General features: G+C 41.4%; 1 protein-coding gene across 2 annotated transcripts in view; it reads right to left on the bottom strand.

Moving 5' to 3' along the window:
• LOC138304169 (large neutral amino acids transporter small subunit 4-like) overlaps positions 1 to 18,881 on the bottom strand; it is a 310,553-nt gene that overhangs the window by 27,968 nt on the left and 263,704 nt on the right. For both annotated transcript variants that reach the window (XM_069243998.1, XM_069243999.1), the window contains 4 exons: positions 10,451 to 10,623; positions 9,377 to 9,523; positions 9,115 to 9,247; positions 6,419 to 6,539 (listed from right to left, as the gene is read on the bottom strand). In XM_069243998.1, the coding sequence (XP_069100099.1) occupies positions 6,419 to 6,539; positions 9,115 to 9,247; positions 9,377 to 9,523; positions 10,451 to 10,623 (574 nt within the window). The remainder of the gene's footprint in view (positions 1 to 6,418; positions 6,540 to 9,114; positions 9,248 to 9,376; positions 9,524 to 10,450; positions 10,624 to 18,881) is intronic.

Below are 18,881 nucleotides of genomic sequence, written 5' to 3'. Positions count from 1 at the left end.
GCTCTGGTGAATATCACGGATGATATGGTGTTGGACTATTGCAAGGGTCTGGCTGATGTGGTCCGCTCTTTTTCTCACCATGAGGAAGCTACCACCCTGCCACAGATAAATGATCCAGGACACAACCTGAGAGCTGGTGATTGGGTTGTCATCAAGAAACACTTAAGGAAGACATGTTTGGAACCATGTTGGAAGGCGCCATATCAAGTGATACTAACGACTACTACTGATGTGAAGTGTGCAGGAATTCCGAACTGGATCCACGCCAGTCATACGAAAAAGGTGACGTGTCCGACTGATGAGGAAGTTGAGTTGTTGAAAGTACTAACAACAGAGAAGGAAGTCTCAGGGCCGGAGACTGATCGAAGGGGAACTGAGACAGAAGAAGAACCTGTTGAGGACGGCTTGGTCACTCCAGTAAGAGGTGAAGGAAAAGAGATCCAGAAAGGTGACAGTGAGCCTATCTCAACTGAGGCAGCAGGAGAGCCTAATCAGAGGGAGGCTCTCCCAGTAGCAGACGGTTATGGGAATGAGCTAGAGCATTTGACAGACCCAAAAGGCGAAGGAGTTGAGGTGGAAGAGAGTCAGAGTGCCCAAACTCCTCCTGAGCAGATGGCAGGTCCATCAAGAGTAAACACCATAGAACCAAGAGAGGGCGAAGGGTTGCCACAGGAAAGATCAAAGACGAGAGAGATACTGAAAGGAGACAAGTGGCCAGAATTGCAAGAGAAGAAGGGAGATGTGGTTGTCGAATATGCAATAGAGGAAGAAGTTGATACAACAAGGAGAGAAGATCTAAGTGAAGGAGAGTTGCAAGATGATCGCAAGTTGAAGAGAAAGAGAATAGCAAACAGAAGGTACGCGGGTCCTGAATGGGCGTATGCAACGACAGCTGAATGACAACAAGAGTTCTTGGCATTTTGCTTTGATCAAGAGATTCCAGGTCAATACTTTGGCACCTGAGTCTGGCTGAAGAGATTGAATTGGTGCAAAGATTGAATTAAAGAGAAACATTGAGAAAAGAGACTGAGAATTTACTGGATGAGACTTTAAAACCTGAATTTACTTTGAAACCTGAGTTTGACAAGCTGCTAACCTGAATTGACAAGGATCCTGGGAGTGAAACTGAAAGCTGTAAATAATTGCTGAAGGAAGACTTTCGCTTGTTTGACTCTGCTGCGAGAAAAAAAATAAAAAAAGAATACAATTCACATCTTTACAGATCATGGCTAACAATAGGCAGGATAATAGAGGGAGTAGGCATTGTCAATATTTGGGTGTTGGTTTAGGTGTTGTGTGTGTGATATTCATTGTGGTTGTGGGTATGACACTAATGGATAAGAGTGGGGCTAACAATGCTGCAATTCCTGAGACTATCACTGCACTAACAGCTTGGGAGAGGTTTGAGCTGGATACAAGATATTTGCATGAGGGAACTAATGCAAAAGGGGAACTTTCAACTAACGTTTTCTATTGCTTACTGAGTGAGTATGTTGACACAATGGATGCAAAGGATTGCTTTGTGTGCACACAGATTTCTGCTTTGGAACAAGAGGGGGTTACCTATCATAGTCTGCACTAACTTATGGGATAAGTTGTAGCCTGTTACTAACAAGATTCTATAATCAGGAAGAGATTCAATATTTCTATTCGAATTATGACCTACCTTGTGTTTTCTCTTGTGCCTATAACAGAGGATTTGATTGGGGTAGCTGGATACTATAGTATAAAGTTAGTTAAAGGATTCTTTGAGTCGACATTGATGATTAGTACATCTTATGCACACCGCAATAATTTGACATGCTTGCTTACACCAGTAGAGAAGAGTTTTCTAGATCACACTGAAGATAGAAGAAGGGCATTAAAGGGTAGCTTAGAAAAGGGATTGCAGCAGCGGGTATTTGCTAGTAGTGAAGAGTATGGTGCAATTAGGGAACAAGGGAAGCTAGCTTTAAATGCTTTACACGTAGGGAACCTTTGCATATCTAGGCCGAAATCATATTATGACAATGTGTTTGTGGGAATGAGTGAATGTAAGCATGTGTTTTTGTTTCAGAGTAAATGGACGCTCATGTTAAGTGGATAGGATCCAGTGATCCCAGAGATCTGTTATATATGTGGACTTAATGCTTATTACCGTCTTCCAAAGAGATGGTATGGGACATGCTATTTGGGGATAGTTTTCCCAAAGATATATCAATTTGACGATATGAAAAGGTTTCCGAAATTGTATGAATTACATCGTACTATACAGAAGAGAGAAACTGCTGCTGGTGTAGTGGAAGACATATTTGGGGCGATAATTCCTTCAGTGGGAGTTATCTTGTACTCCATAAAGATTTGGAAGTTGTCCACTATTGTGGATAACATGCTGACAAACTTTTCAGGGGCTATAATCCTGATGGATACTGAACTTGATGCGGAGAGGGCTATGACTCTTCAAAACAGGCTTGCTTTAGACATTCTTTTAGAGAATCTGTAGAATGCTTAATGAGCGTCATTGATGCGCATATATACCAGATAATAGTAATCAGATTAGGAGTATGCTTACTAACTTGACTAGGGATAGTACAGACTTAATGGAGTTGAAATAAACAGGTGTCTGGGAGGAGGTTGGGAAAGGATTTGCTTCAGTGGGAAATTGGCTTAGTAACATTTGCCATGGGTTATTGTCTAAAATTGTACAGGGGATATTGATTGTTATAGCTTGCCTATTTGGATTGTGGGTGACATGTAAAATTAGCAAAAGAATAACATTGAAAATGGCGAAAAATGATAGAGTAGGGAAGAAAAACAAAGAGAAAATTGTATAGGGAAAAATCAAAGGGGAAGCCAATAAGAGAGGAGATAACGTTGAAAGAATTTTAGGATGTAAAATTTTGGGTGAAAGTTTTGTGTGATAACAGGAGTCATCAGAGGAGGGATTGTTGGAGTGTGTCTTTTAAAAGCAATATTAACATGAAAAGCTTGCAATATATTATGTGATGAAGCTGTGTAGAAAATGTGTTAACATAGAATAATAATGTACGCATTTGAAATGTGCCAACAGGGAGTGGCTACCAAAACTGATGAAAGCTGTTAATTCTGAATTATTATGCAATATTTGTTTTGGTTTTGTATTAGCATATCATAATTAGAGTTATGTAGTAAGAAGTTGCTTATTAATTAATAGGCCTTTAGCTTAGCAAGGGTCTGGGCCTAGCTGCCTGGTCTCGTATTAAACTGTATTTTCTAATGTGCAATGTGCTGTTTCTTGAAGGACATGAAACTGTACTTTTCCAGAAGTTATGTGTGTGTGTGTAGCCGTAGTAAATCCTTTCTCATGAGAACCGACTGGCTCAAGGTGACGTTCTTGCTGAATGCAACAGTGTAATTTGTAACAGATGCAAGGTTAGCTGTAGTAAGAGAAAACAATAGAGACACTGACTGGAGGGCAAACTGTAACTTTTCCTACCTGACATTCCAACCGATGAAGACGTCAATAACATGGACCAATCCGTGACATGAGAACTGTGGTTTGTGGAAAATTCTGGCAAGTTGTGTGAAGAATTATTGGACAGAGATAACGATGCACCAATTATTATCCAATAGGGAGTTATGGGCTAATTAGATGGTTTTGATTTAATGGAGACCCAAGAGAGAGAGCGAGGCACAGAGACTTTTAGACTCCACTTACTTCACAGAGACTTTTCACTCTTTTGCTTGTCCTGATTCTTTGAACCATCTTTTACCCTTTCTTACCTAATACTTACTTCTCCTCCATATGAGGGAAGAGAGTCCATTCCTTAGCTATGCTATATTAAGACTTTGCCCCGTCCTATCTCTGCTGATGGTGAATCAACTGATGTCCTGAGGACGAAGACTGACGCTGTTTGCTGATCTGTTGGATTGGTCACTATCTGATGCAAAATTGTAATTGTCTCTTTGCCTTTTCTTTCTAGGTACCAACTGATATTTTGATAGAGGCCATAGTTTAGATATTTTCCAAATTTGTGTTTTCTAAAATGTTTTGCATGAACCCCAACATGCTAATACTAATTTGAGGTTAGTTAAGGCGTTCACAAATATCTTGTGCAAATAGACAAATGACTGAGTTCATGCTTTGTTGAATCATGTATTACTGAGACTTTGCTGAGTTGGTTCATATTAATGATGTGCCTAATTACTGAATGAATATTATTTATGCATTGATTAATTGCAATCTAATTGCTAACTAGAAGAGTCCTAATGAAGTTAATGAATACTGAGATTAACGGAGATGACATTAGATTGTAACCAATAGGGAAATAAATATCCTAACACTTAACTAACTTGTTGTGGTTATTCGTGACTGAAAGGTCATGGTGTGTTTAACTTATTGATTCTTATTAAATGTTATTGATTAGCTTGTTGATTAGTTACTGTGAATATTGATTGGGTTATTGATCTATTGATTTGTGATGCCAAAAAGACATCTCGTACTGGGAAGTCCCCGAACGTGGTCAAAAGGTTCGTCGACCTGAACTCGTCTCCTTGTAAGTTTACTTATCAAGGCTCTGACGCGCATGAAGTGAGTGAGATTCAGGCATTATGTACTATGTACTAAGGAGCCGGGTATGATTTTCAGTCTCAGTAAGGTAGTATTCAAAACTCGTTCAGCTTTCTTGCCGAAGTTGATTTCATATTTTCACGTCAATCAACTACATCCTATTTTTAATTAATAGGACCTCTCCAGCACAGAGATCGTCACATGCAGTAGATGTTAAGAGGACACTGAGATACTAGACAGGGCAAATGAGCTAAGGTCATCAGAACGTTTCTTTGTAAACTATGGCCCTTTGATATGGGAAACGATATCATAAGCAAACTACCAGTAGCAGAAATATGTAAAGCTGCTCACTGGAGATCAGTTAATACTTTTGCGAGTCACTGTTGTATAGTTTCTGACTTCAGAATAGATGCTTAGTTTGACCAAAACTCTTCACCTAATTTGTTTGCCTACTACCTTCCATTGGTATCTCAGCACATTCTCTTGATTCTGCTTTTTTGAGGGAGCTTGCTATTCTATTAAAAGTTCTTAAATATCAGCAAAGATCATATGATAGAGAAGAAAACATTTATTTCCTGTAAGAATTGCTCTCCATCACAGGTGTTTTGCTGAATTCAAGAACAACGCTGTATCCTCCCTGGAGGTTAAGAGATGGTCTGTTCAGTTGCTTAGTCTGCAGTATATTTCTGCATAAATGCAAGGTAAACTGGAAAAAGTTGCAGCTGCTGTAAATCTCACAGGGAGAGGCGGGTGGGGGTGGGGGTAGGGGACAAGGACAAAAATAATATTAAAAAAAGAAACTTTCCTTCACAGATGCTTCTGGCTGCCTCACACTCTTTTTCTCTTCCGGTGTCCCAGCATTCACTGGGACACCAGCACAGGCTCCCCAGCAATCCTAGCGCTGCTTTCATGCTGCAGTCCAAGCCGCTCAGAGCCAGCTCTTGGGTTTGTACAGTTTTTCCAGCCCAGTTGTTCAACACAGCCGGGTTGGAGAAATCTAAGTACGCATGGGTGTTTGGCCGGACTGAAACGGCTGGCCAAACACATGCGAATTCAGGTGCACTCTCTCATCCCCCCTCTCCACCCTTCCGTGGCCCAGCCCCGTCCCTCCATGAACACGCTGCTGGCTGAGCCAGCAGATGAAAGATAAAACAATCATGAAATATCATTTTATCTTTCAGCTCCAAGCTTTTAGCCAGGAGGGGCGACGGTCCTCCGCCATTGTGAAAGTGCCACCCCTGGAAAGTTGCCTGTATCTGACTGGATTTCCAGCTCAGCCAGCAGCCTTAAAGGCACAGTGCATTTTTTTGGCCTTTGTTGCCTTCAGATTATCCATGCATATGCAGCCATTATCACATTTTCCAATGTTTTAAATATAAGGGTTTTGAAAAGCTTAGTTCTATTGAGTTTTTACTTTATTTTATGGAGGAGTTGTTTGTATTGTAAAATTAGTCTGAATTAAATGAAAAAAAAACTTTTTGACGGTCATAGGTGTCGGAATAGTAAGAGGTTTTTTTAAGTTTCTACCCAAAAAATGTTTTCTTGTGCAAAGAAAAGTGTTCTGGAAATCCAGCAGAATGACAGAGATATTCATTGTTTGTGACTTAAGCAAAAAGCCCTATGACGGAGAACCAGTATTATAGGTAAAAATCCTTTTGATCTGCACTGACAGTACTCACTCAGATTAAACCAAATTCAGCTACTCCCAATTTTTGTTTCTTTTAGCAAGTCATCTCCTATGTATTGAACCAGGTTTCATCTTTGAGTACAAGGAGGCAGACAAAACGGTGACAATTGCCTCTGACAAATCAGGAACGACGTCATTCTGTTTCTCACTATACATGTTGTTGGTGGTTTGCGCGTGGTTTCCAGCATATTGATCCCTCTTACCTGGAGCCCCTGACTGGGGATAAGGCAGATTACCCCAAAGAGACAAATGAGAACGTTCCGGATGCTGAAGACCACAATCAGGTTGCGTACGCTGGAAATTTGTCTACGCAGGGGCTTTAGGCTGGAATCAAGAACACGTGGGAAGCAAATATTATTAATGTGGTAGGTGTGCAAACAGTGTCTCCATAACTGCAAGAGTATGAAAATAGGTCTTGTAGACTATCGCACGAAGCACCCCTACTCTAGAGGCAGAATGCAATGTTTACAATGTAGTATTTACCACAATAGATGTTACAACGCAAGCCTTTACAATGCAAGCAAATACACTGAAGACCCTTTTTAAAAGCATGTTACAATGCATGTTTTTACAATGCAGTGTTTTTTAAAATTACTTCATTTTTATGTTACTTAAAAAATGGAGGATTTAAGGGTTAAGAGACAAGATATTAAGGGGTCAGGAATGAGAAGAGTTAAAGGGGATAAAAGGTTATTGGGATTTAAGGATGGTTTGAGGTAAAGGGAAATAAAGGTTTTTAGGGTTCAGAGATGCGCAGAGGCAAAGGAAGGTAAGCAGTTTTAGGCATCAAGAAAAACTATATATACATGTACATATGTATGGTAGGTAATGTGTTTTTTGGTTTCAGATGTGGGTAGAGGTAAAGGCAGGTAAGGGTTTCCAGGATTCAGGGGTGGGTAGAGATCAAGGAAGGTAAGGAGTTTTTAGGGTTCAAAGACATGTAGAAGTAACAGGAGGTACACAGTTTTTAGAGAAAAAAAAAATATATATGTATATATATATATATATATATATATATATATATATATATATATATATATACAAAGCATTTGTTTTTGCTAGTACATTTTTCGTCTGACAAATCTAGTTGGCGACTTATAGTTTCTTGAGATAACTATAACTGCTGAATTTCTATGTCTTTGTGCGTGTGTAAAATCTGAACCCAACTATAACGTAACGTCCATGTAACCTTTGGTTTTTTAGTGAATATATATATATATATATATATATATATATATATATATTCACCACAGTACAAGGTCCTAAAACAGCGACGTGCCTTGCTGCCGGTGCTGTGTCAGGGTAAAGGACCAAACCCTATAAATTACAAAGCAAAAACGGGACACGCACTCCCAGAGACTGCAAAATAAACTTATCTTTAATTTATTTCAGTTGATTTCATCTTGTTGGCAATAGAGTTCAATCCAGCACCACGAAGCGCTTCGACTTGCCAGTCTTTTTCATAGTGGTTTCTGCTCTCATGAACAGGCGACTTTCTGACATTTCTAATCCATAACATCCCTACAAAACGAGGCTCCTCTCATATAATGATGTCACACGTATATTTCAAACCATAATAACAGCCTCTGCACTTTTGTTTCCAATGAAGTCAGTAAGTCACTCTTCTCCTGCTCGCTTTTCCGTAAAAATCAGCCGTCATGATTGAGTGAGCAGCATTCTGGTATTTATAGTTTCACAGTTTACTCAGCTGTTGACATTCGAGGCCCTTTTCCTATTAACTACATTCACTTTCCTTCCTGCTTAAAGGCACACGAATTGCCAATAATATCAAAATCTCTGGATTTTAACATGCTCTCTATATCGTTACTGATCCACAATAATGCAATCCCACTTTCAAATAACAACGTACTTACAATCGAGCATTCATTGGAAACAAAAGTGCAGAGGCTGTTATTATGGATTGAAATATACGTGTGACATCATTATATGAGAGGAGCCTCGTTTTGCAAGGATGTTATGGATTAGAAATGTCAGAAAGTCACCTGTTCATGAGAGCAGAAACCACTATGAAAAAGACTGGCAAGTCGAAACGCGTCGTGGTGGTGGATTGAACTCTATTGCCAACAAGATGAAATCAACTGAAATAAATTAAAGATAAGTTTATTTGCAGTCTCTGGGAGTGCGTGTCCCGTTTTTGCTTTGTAATATATATATATATATATATATATATATATATATATATATATATATATATATATAAAGAATTTTAGCCTTTATAATGACAAATGCGTTGTAAGGGACGATAATGTAAAACAAAGCATTGTAAAAGTGAGGGCATTGTTTTACATGCCTTGTCTTGTAAAGACAAGTGTTGTAAAGCCTGATATTCTCTAGGGGCACCACAGCATTCTAAGAGTGTGGTGACGTCTCCTTGTTCATTCAGTCTTGAACTTCTCATCTTCCTGACACTGCGCACCCAAAAGGGCCTACCCAAAATGGCATTGACCCCCTTCCAATATAGATTGCTCGTTTATTGGGGTCTAGTACGGGAGAGACCTGCTTTTCTCTTAGTCTCTAATACACTTGCCCTCTGCGCTACAAATGCAGTTCTGTCTAGAAGGACCACACCCTTCATGTCCCAGACAGAACAACACAGCTCCTCTGTCAGTGGGGCCCAGAGCTTGAGAGTCTAAATGTACTGAGGAAATATATGAATTTGCTGTCCATGCTCGACAGTCCTAGACACCTCTCTTCAAGCACAGCATGTTCCATCAATGAGACCTACCCTTTTTTGTGTATGTAGAGATAGTAAGATGATTTAACTTCCATCTCCAACAACCAACGTCTGTTCTGCCAGGGCCCCTCTCTCGAGACAGGGGGGTCACTGAGCCCATATTTTTGAAGTGTTCTACCATATCTGTTATCTACATCGACCTACCTAGAGAAACCATTGCTGGCGTCTCCCTTTTGATTGGAGGATTTCTGCTGCCGCAACCCTAGCAGGTAGGAGGTCACTGGGGAACTTAGGAGACACAGTACCTGCAGGGCCCCGAAAATGGAGGAGTAGAGTCCTGGAAGGAGAAGAGAGAGTAAAGCCTGTGTTCAGATTAGGTCTTGGAACAGTCAACGAATGTGCCTTATTTAATACTGATCCAATGTAGCAGAACAGGAGGTGTCGCAAGATGTGTGGTCAACCATACCTCTGTGGTACTCATCAGGTGTCACATGCTTAAGTTGCTGGTTGAGTGCCCCTATGTAGAAGTGCACCCACACCTGCACGATTGATGAAGTGAAAAGGTGCAGAATGAAGACAGGGCTGCAGAGGCTGCCACTGAGTGGGGGTATTCCTGCAAGAGGGAATAAAAAGGTGTTCAACAAGAAAATGGACACTGACAGGGACAGACAGGGGACAATGGTGCAATCAGAGGCAGGCGGTGCTGACCCCAGGATTGACCTCAAGACCAGTCTCTGAGGCAGCGATAGACAGGAGGGACTGGCAGCATATACTAAGGGGCATACTTGTGAAGAAATCATTTAGTGCAGCAAGTCACCTCGCTGCTCTGCGCTGCGTGATAGGAAAAGGGCAGGAATGCATTGTATTTAACATAATTTGGTGCATTTCTGTCTTTTCCCTGCGCCGGCAAACAATGTGCTGCCTATGTCCAATGTAGGCACCGTTGCACCATGATGCAAGGGTGTCAGCGTTGTAAGCAGGATTGTTTTTGTGCAGGAGGGGACACCTGCCAGCACCAAACAATCCTCTGAAGCATTTTCATCTTTCTCTGGTTGCTGCAGACTGCAGCATACATTGAAAGTGGAAGTAATGAGGAGAAATAAAGATAGTTCTCCTCGTTACACCTCACGAGGTGTAGCATTTTGACACATTCCCAAGTCTACCAGTAATGGACAGTCTGGGAATGTGCGAAAATCCCCAGGTAGATGGCTGAGGAGGACCCCTTGTTCCACCCTTGGAATGCTTGAACAGGGCAGAGTAACGCAACGCAGTGATTTGCGCTGTGTTATGTTACTGTAGATTTATCAATCCACGCAGAGCCATGAAATGTGGCCTAGCATGGTTTGATAAACCTAACTTAAGAGTTCTGTTGCTCTTGCGCCCTGTGGCGTGGCGCAAGGGCACCGCAAATCTTCAATAAATATGCCCTCAGTGAGCCTTTTGCATTATTCAACTGCCAGGTACCTCGCCAGTCCACTTTTTCGCCACTGTTCTTCCACCGCACCCCTGCTAACCCACTTCTTCCCCAATAGTAACATACCTTTTGGGACCCCCGGCTTCTGGAAGCTCAGAATCTTGTGTTTGCTGCCATGCACCAGTCGTTCCTTGGCTCCCAGTGATTCCAGAAAGGCCTGTTTCAGCACAGTGTGGTTCATTTCCTGGTAGGAAGGCTTCTCTGGAGTTCTATCACAGCACTTCAGCTTCACCTGGATACTTGGAGGAGAACATAAAGTGTTAAGGAAGCATGGATCAAACGTAACTTCTGAGAAACCCCCGCGCCTCAACCCCGTAGATGTTCTTATCCATCCTGTGATCTTCAGTAATGTTTCTAAACACTGAATGGCTCTATTCTCCCTCCGCCATTGATGCGGTAACCTGGAGGACTTCAAGAGATGTTTTTTTGTTAAAATCTAATTTTTCATTCCTGTTTGCAAGTAATATTAACTAACTCAGTTGTTCCCTTTCAAAAATGACCCAGAAATACAGAATACGATGACTCTGCGCATTACAGATAATGTTAAAGAAAAGGAAATGCATGAGAATGGATTCAGACAGCCTGCAGCTTCGAAGAGCTATCGGCGGGGTGCCAGCAGATACGGTGGCTTTTGTGCACAGCTTGGTGGGTACAAGTTCAGCTCACTTGTTTGCTCCTGTGAGTAGGATATCTATGTATTGTTTTCTGCAAAGTTTCAGCGTGTATCTTTGCCTTTCAAACCTTTTATATAGGAAAGGCTGCTGTTTCTCCTGATTTTTTTGTTTTCTCATTTCAGCAGCCATACAATCTTTTTGATTCCACCACCCCAAGAAAAGAAACAAACTGATAAGTCCCGTTGTCAATTATATGTCCTTTGGGAACAATATATTCAGAAAAATCCTCAGTGCCCATGAGTAAGTCAGACCATAGAGAAAATAAAAGATTCCAGGCAGAGCTTCAGAGGCTGCTTCAGAGTGGTAGCCTTCAAAGCTGCTTTTGGATTAGTGATGAAGGCTCCATCAGAGAGCATGATACCAAAGTTCCCGTCCATCTCCCTAGGCTGAGATTAGGAACCAGTGACACAAACACAATTCTAGCAATTATTCTCTTTCGACATTTAGCATTGAACCTTCAGACATTCTTGTGGGGCTCCAGCAACCTTCTCGTTGCTGTTCCATTCGAGAATGAGACCACGCTCTTCAGAGGGAGAATACATTAGTCTTTAGATACCCTCAATGTTGAGAGTGCCTTCGACGCAAAGGGCAGCGGTATTCTCTCCTTGTTTCAGCTATAGGGTTGTTTCTTGACCTGTAAGAGTCTCGCCTAAGGAACTTTCACCTCAAAGTTGAGGGGCTGAAATAATTATTCCTGCACGTCCAAGATCACTGAGGTCTTAGAAGCACTCATACCTAATAGGGAGGAGACACCACCGAAGATGCAGTATTATGTGACTTCACTTAGTGACACATACCCTGATATATATTCTTCATCCTCTCCAGTTTCATTTTCATCAACTATGTTTGAAAATTGGGAATCTTGCCGTTTTCCACAGGCTTAACTAGGGGTGTAGCAAACCTCCAAGTGTGCACTCCCCAGAACTAGTCCTCACAGATATTAGACATCAGATATTTTATTATATATACATGTTCGGCAAAAGTTACTTCTGCTATTGTCTCCAGTATCTAGTCGAACTACTAATGGAGATGTTTGAGTCAGGTGCTGCAGTACGTGACATGCTTTGCACACTCCTGACATCTGGTGTTCGGCTTGGAAGTTATAAGTTATTTTTCTTCGAAGTAGAAGTTTCAGTTTTGCGTCGACTTGTGATACCTCTAAAAAAACACAAGGCACCAGGACATATGCTCGACCTTAGACTGTTTTATCCTGCCACCTGACGCATCTCAAAGAGCACAGAGACTGTCGCCTTATGTAAGCAAAATTGTTGTTGTCAAGACACTACCCCGAGCATACAGTGACCGTCGACCCCTTTGGACCCGAATCGGACTGAAATCAATGAGGCCCGGTCATATGAGAATGACTCGTGGGTGGGAGAAGTATGGAGAATACACGTTTTAAATGGTGTTTTAAATGTAGCATTAAGTTCCCTTACCTGTTCTAATTGTAACATTAAGATCCCTTAGTCGGATCAAGATAGAGGTGCTTATTTACAAGAAGGCAGCTCAGCAAATAACATTGCTGCACTGCCCTGCGCCACAGGGAAAGGGAAGAAATACAGCGCATTTCTGTCCTCTCCCCCTTGCACTGACGCACAATGGGCTGCCTAGCACCGAGAATGCAGCACACATGGAAACAGGAAAAAACGAGAAGAAATAAAGATGTTTCTCCCTGTTGCGCCTCCCCTGGGGAGGCGTAAGAGTTTGATGCATTACAGGGTTTGCAATGGCTTGTAAATCTGGAAATGTGTCAAAACTCATGGATGCTGTGTGGGAAAACCCACTGCAACGCCCATGGAACCCCTCCATGACGCAGTGTAAAGCTACGCAGTGACTTGCGCTGCATTGCCTTACAACGTATCTACAAAGCCATGAAAAGCCACGCAAAGTGGCTTTGCCTGGCCTTGTAGATATGGGCCTACACTATGCGCCGAGGGTGAGTCACAAAAGTGATGGACCAGCGGCACACAGGGCTTGTAAATAAACCCCAGATTCTGCAACCTCTCTTTCCTGAAGAACCACAAAGAAACAGCCTGTTCAGTCTATAAGTCCTTTTGGTGCAAAAAGTACATTCTTGCACTGAAGACATAGATGGTGCAGCCATTATAGAATGCAGCTCAGAGGTTCCTCTGAGCCAGCAAAGTCACAGTTTCAAAGGTATTGAGTGAATGTACTTAGATGATGAAAGGGCTGGAACTTGTGATACTCCAGGGACCCAAGGGGAGAGGGAACCCAAATATACTTCGTCAAATGACTCCAACTTTAGAGAACATTCTTCTCCATGGCCCTCAATGGAACCCACACCCAGGACCTCACCTCGAGTTTGTTAACCAACGTACTCAGGATATTCACTTTGACTTTAACTGACCCTCAGTTCCAGTGCGAGAAAGAATGTGAGAGAGACATTTCTTTAACTTCAAACCACCTCCAAAGAGGCCTTGGCAGTCAGTGCAGACCACTGCACCCAAGCTATCTTCGCTCAAAAGCTAACTTGTGCTCCTGTAGAACACTGAGATCCTAAGCTTGAACTTTGTCCCGAGAATCCCTGCCTCGACCATAAGAATCTACACTTCCTGTCTATAAATCAGTACTGACGTGACTCCTAAATTGACGTTGAGACCAGCCTAAGTCTCATTGCTGAGTGGTCTACCATCAGAACAAGACAAAAGTGAGCAGCCAACTGGTCAATCTCACACTAAAAATCATTAGCTTCCTCCTGGACAGGAAGTGAGAAACTGAACAATCTATCCAGTTTATGTCAGCGTTGAAGAACTTGCTAGAATACTCTACAGAAAACTTCAAAGAGCTCTTCAAAGGCAGAGTTTTCTCGCCTAGTGTGGAGAAGAAGTATAAAACCATAAGACATACAACATCATCTGCATCAAAAGTCATATCTAATCTTATTCAGTCAGTCAGTCAAAAATCTTTATTTGGCGTATTGTCATAAAAGTACGTGTACATGCATAAAATATATATCACCATAAAAATACAATCCTTATTACTTGATTAAAAAAAGGCCAATATATTCAATCTACAATATTACAAGGTTAATTATAAAAACAAGAAATATCCCCTAGCCCTTCTCAATAAATAATAATAATTTACACATTTTAAAATTCTGAACAAAAAAATAAAATCACATATTAAAATTACATTTAACAAACAGTCACATCGACCAGTTCATAACGGTTCCTAATAGCAATGGCTGATTTGATGAAACTTAAAACTGAGCTGCATGTTTGTTTGGATAAAAGTCTTTGAATACCAATCAGTGCCTCCTTATAAGAAGGAGTCTGTAATTTACGCAAAATTGGCAATATAAAGACTTTGCTAGGAGCTGAGTAAAGCGAACAAAATAAAACAAAGTGACAAGTGCTTTGTTTAGAAAAATTGTCACAAGGGCATGGCAGTAACGTTTTTTGCCACATACATTTCGTTGAAAAAGCCACTCTAAAATTAATCATGTTGAATCTAAAGAGTACAAGTAGAGAGTACAGAGAGGGAATCGGAGCCAGATGAAACATGGTTCTATCAAGTTTGAAGTTGAAATCTGTACATATAATTCAAATGTTTTCAGTTTCTCAGCCACTTGATATCTAAGATTCATGGTATATTCTATGCATCAAGATTTAACAATTTCCTTGGCATTTGCGGGCATAAGCTCAGGTTTAAGATACATAAACTCCAGGTCCAATTTCAGAAAAGAATAATGGATGAATTTGAGCCATGGAATTGTTTTGTGATTAGCTAGTAGGATACAATCTTGCACTAGGCTAGCCGCGGGGTTTAGCCATACTTTTATCCATAGCAAAAGTGGGGCAATATCAATCAAGTCTTTAATGTGGCAAATTCCCAACTCCTCATGACATATAATGTTTGCTACAGTCTTAGATACTAGAAGGAGCCGATGGAGAAATGTATTCTCTACCCCTTGTAAAATGGTTGAGCTGGTATATCCCCAAAGACCCCCCCCCCCCCATAAATTGCCGCTGAAACACATTTGGATTTATAGAGCATAATGATCTGGTGAACTGGTCTGTGTCCTAGTCTAAGGGCAAAGCGAAAAATCGCTTCCACATTTCTTTCCATTTGTTGGACCTTTGAGTTCAAGTGAGGGTTCCACGATAACGAAGAGCTTAGGTATAAACCTAAGTAACAGAAATCCTTCACCTTTGTTAAAATATTTCCCCCCATAGTAAAATATTGTTTGCGTGTTTCTAGGACCACAGATCATAACATGTGAGGTTTTAAAATTTACTTTCAGATCAAGCTCTTGTGTATAAGTTTAAAAAAAGATCCAAAAGAGTCTGTAAACCATTTGCTGTACGAGCAATTAAGACAGCATCGTCAGCATATAAAAAAATCGGAAGTTGTCTAACACCCATCCTAGGGAGATCCTTACCATTTTTTGCTAAATAACTATACAGACCATTAGTATATAACAGAAATAAAAAAGGTGCCAAAGTGCAGCCCTGTCTAACACCTCGTTTAGCTGCAAGGGGATGGGACCTTTCGCCATGTTGACCAAACTGCACTGAGATAGTAAGATCAGTGTATAGTTGTTTAATCAAGTCCAACAGATCCTGCTCAAACCCCATTGTATCCATTAATGCCCACAGTTTCTCTCTGTTCACCATATCAAATGCACTGGATAGATCAATAAAAGCTAGGTGAATAGATTCTCTTTTGGCAATGACATATTTGCTAAAGATGAGGTGCAAATTTAGGGCCTGATCCACTGTACCTAATCCAGGCCTGAAGCCGTATTGAACTGGGGATAGGATTTTTGTCCTTGTCGCCCAATCCTCAAGCCGATTCAAGATAACACTTCCCAGAATCTTTGCCGTGGAGTCAATGAGTGAATTGGGTCTATAGCAGGTGGGATCAAGCCTGTTACCCTTTTTGAAAATCGAACAATTATTGCCGTTAGCCATGAGGGAGGGATAGAGCTTTTAGTGGCACAATTCAAAACATTTGTAATTAACGGGGCCCACAGATCAGGTAAGGATTTAAATTAATCCACCGGAACCCCGTCCGGACCGGGGGCTTTCCCTAATTTCATTTTGTTTTATAGCTGTGGTTACCTCATGTATCTCAAATAATAACCCACTCTTATTTGTTTTTTTGTGTAACCAATACTGGAGAGCCACAATCCTCCTTTCCATGATTAGGTTCATTTACAGATTGAAATACTGTTGTAAAATGTTTCACCCAGACCCCCTCGGGTATCAGACACTCATCCTCCTTATTATCTTGTTCTGAGAAATACGGGTGATTAACCACCTTCCAAAATTGTGCAGGGTCCGATTCACTTGTAGTGCATATGCCATACAAAATGATTTTCACGAAGGGTACAGGAGATATATTTCCACCTGACAAAGAAAGCAAGTGAATCAGCACTGCAGGCAGGTTGGTAGCTGTGTGGACAGCTATGCCGTGGTGCATATCCAGCTTTTTGGGTATGATAAACTACTGGAAGGAGATGGAGGAGTTAGTGAAGCACGTTCCTGGTGCATGGAAAGGAGCCCGTTTAAGAAGGTAAAATCATTGCAACTGCAAATATTAGGTGCTCCCTATACACAGCTGACACTGCCTCCGGAAAAACCAACACCAGGATTCTGACCTCTGGTACATCAGTATCTTATCAGTGTGCCTTTTGATGGGGTACACCTTTTTTGTCCCACAGGTGAACTCCATGTTGGAAAAGATTAACAAAGGTAACACGGTAGAAGCCATTGGGGCACTCCAAGCTTAGGCTACAAAATCTGAGTTTTGATGGCAGCAAGACATGCTGGCATCAAATCACAGTCCACCCCTATAGTCCACAATACACATCACATGAGACCTTTCAGGAAGGTCAGTTATCCCAAGAGTACTTCAGAAGTTGCTTCAGATGAAACATTTGCGGTACAGCAGGAGGTTCCTAAAGCAAGGGAACCCTGCCTCCAAACAATGACCTTCTTTGCATTACTTTGGCCACTCATAGCCATTACAGGGCACCTGAGGGTATACCTTTTACAGTGGGAGGAAATAACCTCAGCATGTGGTGTATCATTACCCATGGTGTTTTCTGGAGTTTCATACCATACCAACTGAAATTCCATCACGCTGACACAATGTCAGCCAAAACACCTAAAGAGTAGTACAGGCATTGCTTCAAAAGAGAACCTGTCCCACCACCCCAGAGAGGATAAGGAGTTTATTCCCTGTACTTTCTCATGCGGAAGAAAGACAGGACGTTGCGCCGAAACCAACCCTCATTCAATATATGGCTTCAGAGTATCTCAAGATGACAACTCTTCAAGACATCATATTTCTGTTTTGCATTCAGGACTGCATGGCAGCTACTGATCTCAAGGATACCTACTTTCACATCCCCTTTCACCTGACACACTACCCTAAATCAGGTTTTTGGTGAGTGGAATGCATTACCAGTTCAAAGTGCTACCCTTTCGGCTGACCTAAATACCTCAAGTATTCATCAAATGCTTGAGTATTGTAGCAAGGCATGTTCACTGTACCTGGATGACTGGTTCAGAAAGACCAACAGGCGAGCCCCATGTCTCGTTCACACTGAACAAGTCATCTCACTACTCCTTATAGTGAGGTTCACTCTCAATGCCAAAAAACAAATCTCACTTTTATCCACAACAGACAGAACCATTTTTGGAAGGCATTTACTTTAGTTGTTTATTTGTTTGTCAGTCATCTATAGTCTGAGCGCTGTACATAGAGAGATCAATAGGTACAAAGAAAACAGTGCCTTGTTTTTTTAGTTGTGGGATAACCTAAGTAATTTTTAGAGGGTCTGGAATGATTCATTTTGCCAGCGATGCATTTGTTATTGCTCAACCAGATGGGAACGAAATATCTATTAATTTCTTTTTAGAAATTATGCTAGAATAGAATGACAATTGTGGGATGAGGGTCTCGTCATACTCAATATTGTGGCAGGCAAAGTCTGCCCCAGCAACAAAAGCATGATTGCATTTCAAAAGCCGGTTCCCTTTTAGCAGTCATCATGTCCTCAGACAGTGATACTGATAATGAAACAGGTAGTGGCAAAATGATTGGCTGCACATGGGCCCCTGTAAGGCTTCCTCGGGACACAGTGCTCACAAGCAACTGTCAGTGGAAGGATCTTCTGTTGTGGGGTCCTGGCTTTAGCACAAACTGCAATGGCGGAACATAAGAACTTAATAATGCGGAGGTCTTCCCTTGACCCTTCAGCTGCAAATGATCTTTGACACAGACTCCTTCACTAGGTTGGGAGCACACTTGGGTCATCAAACAATTCAAGGACAATGGTCCCTGCAGCAACAACGTTTGCACATTAGCATACGTGAACAGATAACAGTTGATCTTGAGCTATACGTGTTTTGTGAGCTGTTTAACAACAAAACAACACTGATTCTTACAGACAACATGACCATCTTATCCCACCCACAAAACAAGGGAAAACACACTCACCACAGTTCTTCAAGCTAGCAGAAACAATCTGGCATTGTGCCATTCGCCATCAAGTCCTCCTTCTGGCTGAATATCTCCCAGGAATTGACAACGGCTTTACAAAGCTGTTCCGCAGGGCACATCAGCAAAAACATGAATAGAAAGTGAATGCCCTGGCAATTTACCAATACTTCCACTGTGGAGAGATGCCAGAGGATCTGTTTGCCATGTATGAGAATGAAAAAGGGCAAGGCTACAATTCCTGGGCAATTCCACTACTGCTCATCCTGTATGTAATGAAGAAAATGTGGAAAGCACTACTAAGGCTGTTTCTCATAGTACCCACATGGTCAATGCAGCCGTGGTACTCAGTA

The sequence above is a fragment of the Pleurodeles waltl genome, chromosome 7 (genome assembly GCF_031143425.1).
Source record: "Pleurodeles waltl isolate 20211129_DDA chromosome 7, aPleWal1.hap1.20221129, whole genome shotgun sequence".
Taxonomy (NCBI): domain Eukaryota; kingdom Metazoa; phylum Chordata; class Amphibia; order Caudata; family Salamandridae; genus Pleurodeles; species Pleurodeles waltl.
This window is presented reverse-complemented; position numbering and strand designations above follow the sequence as displayed.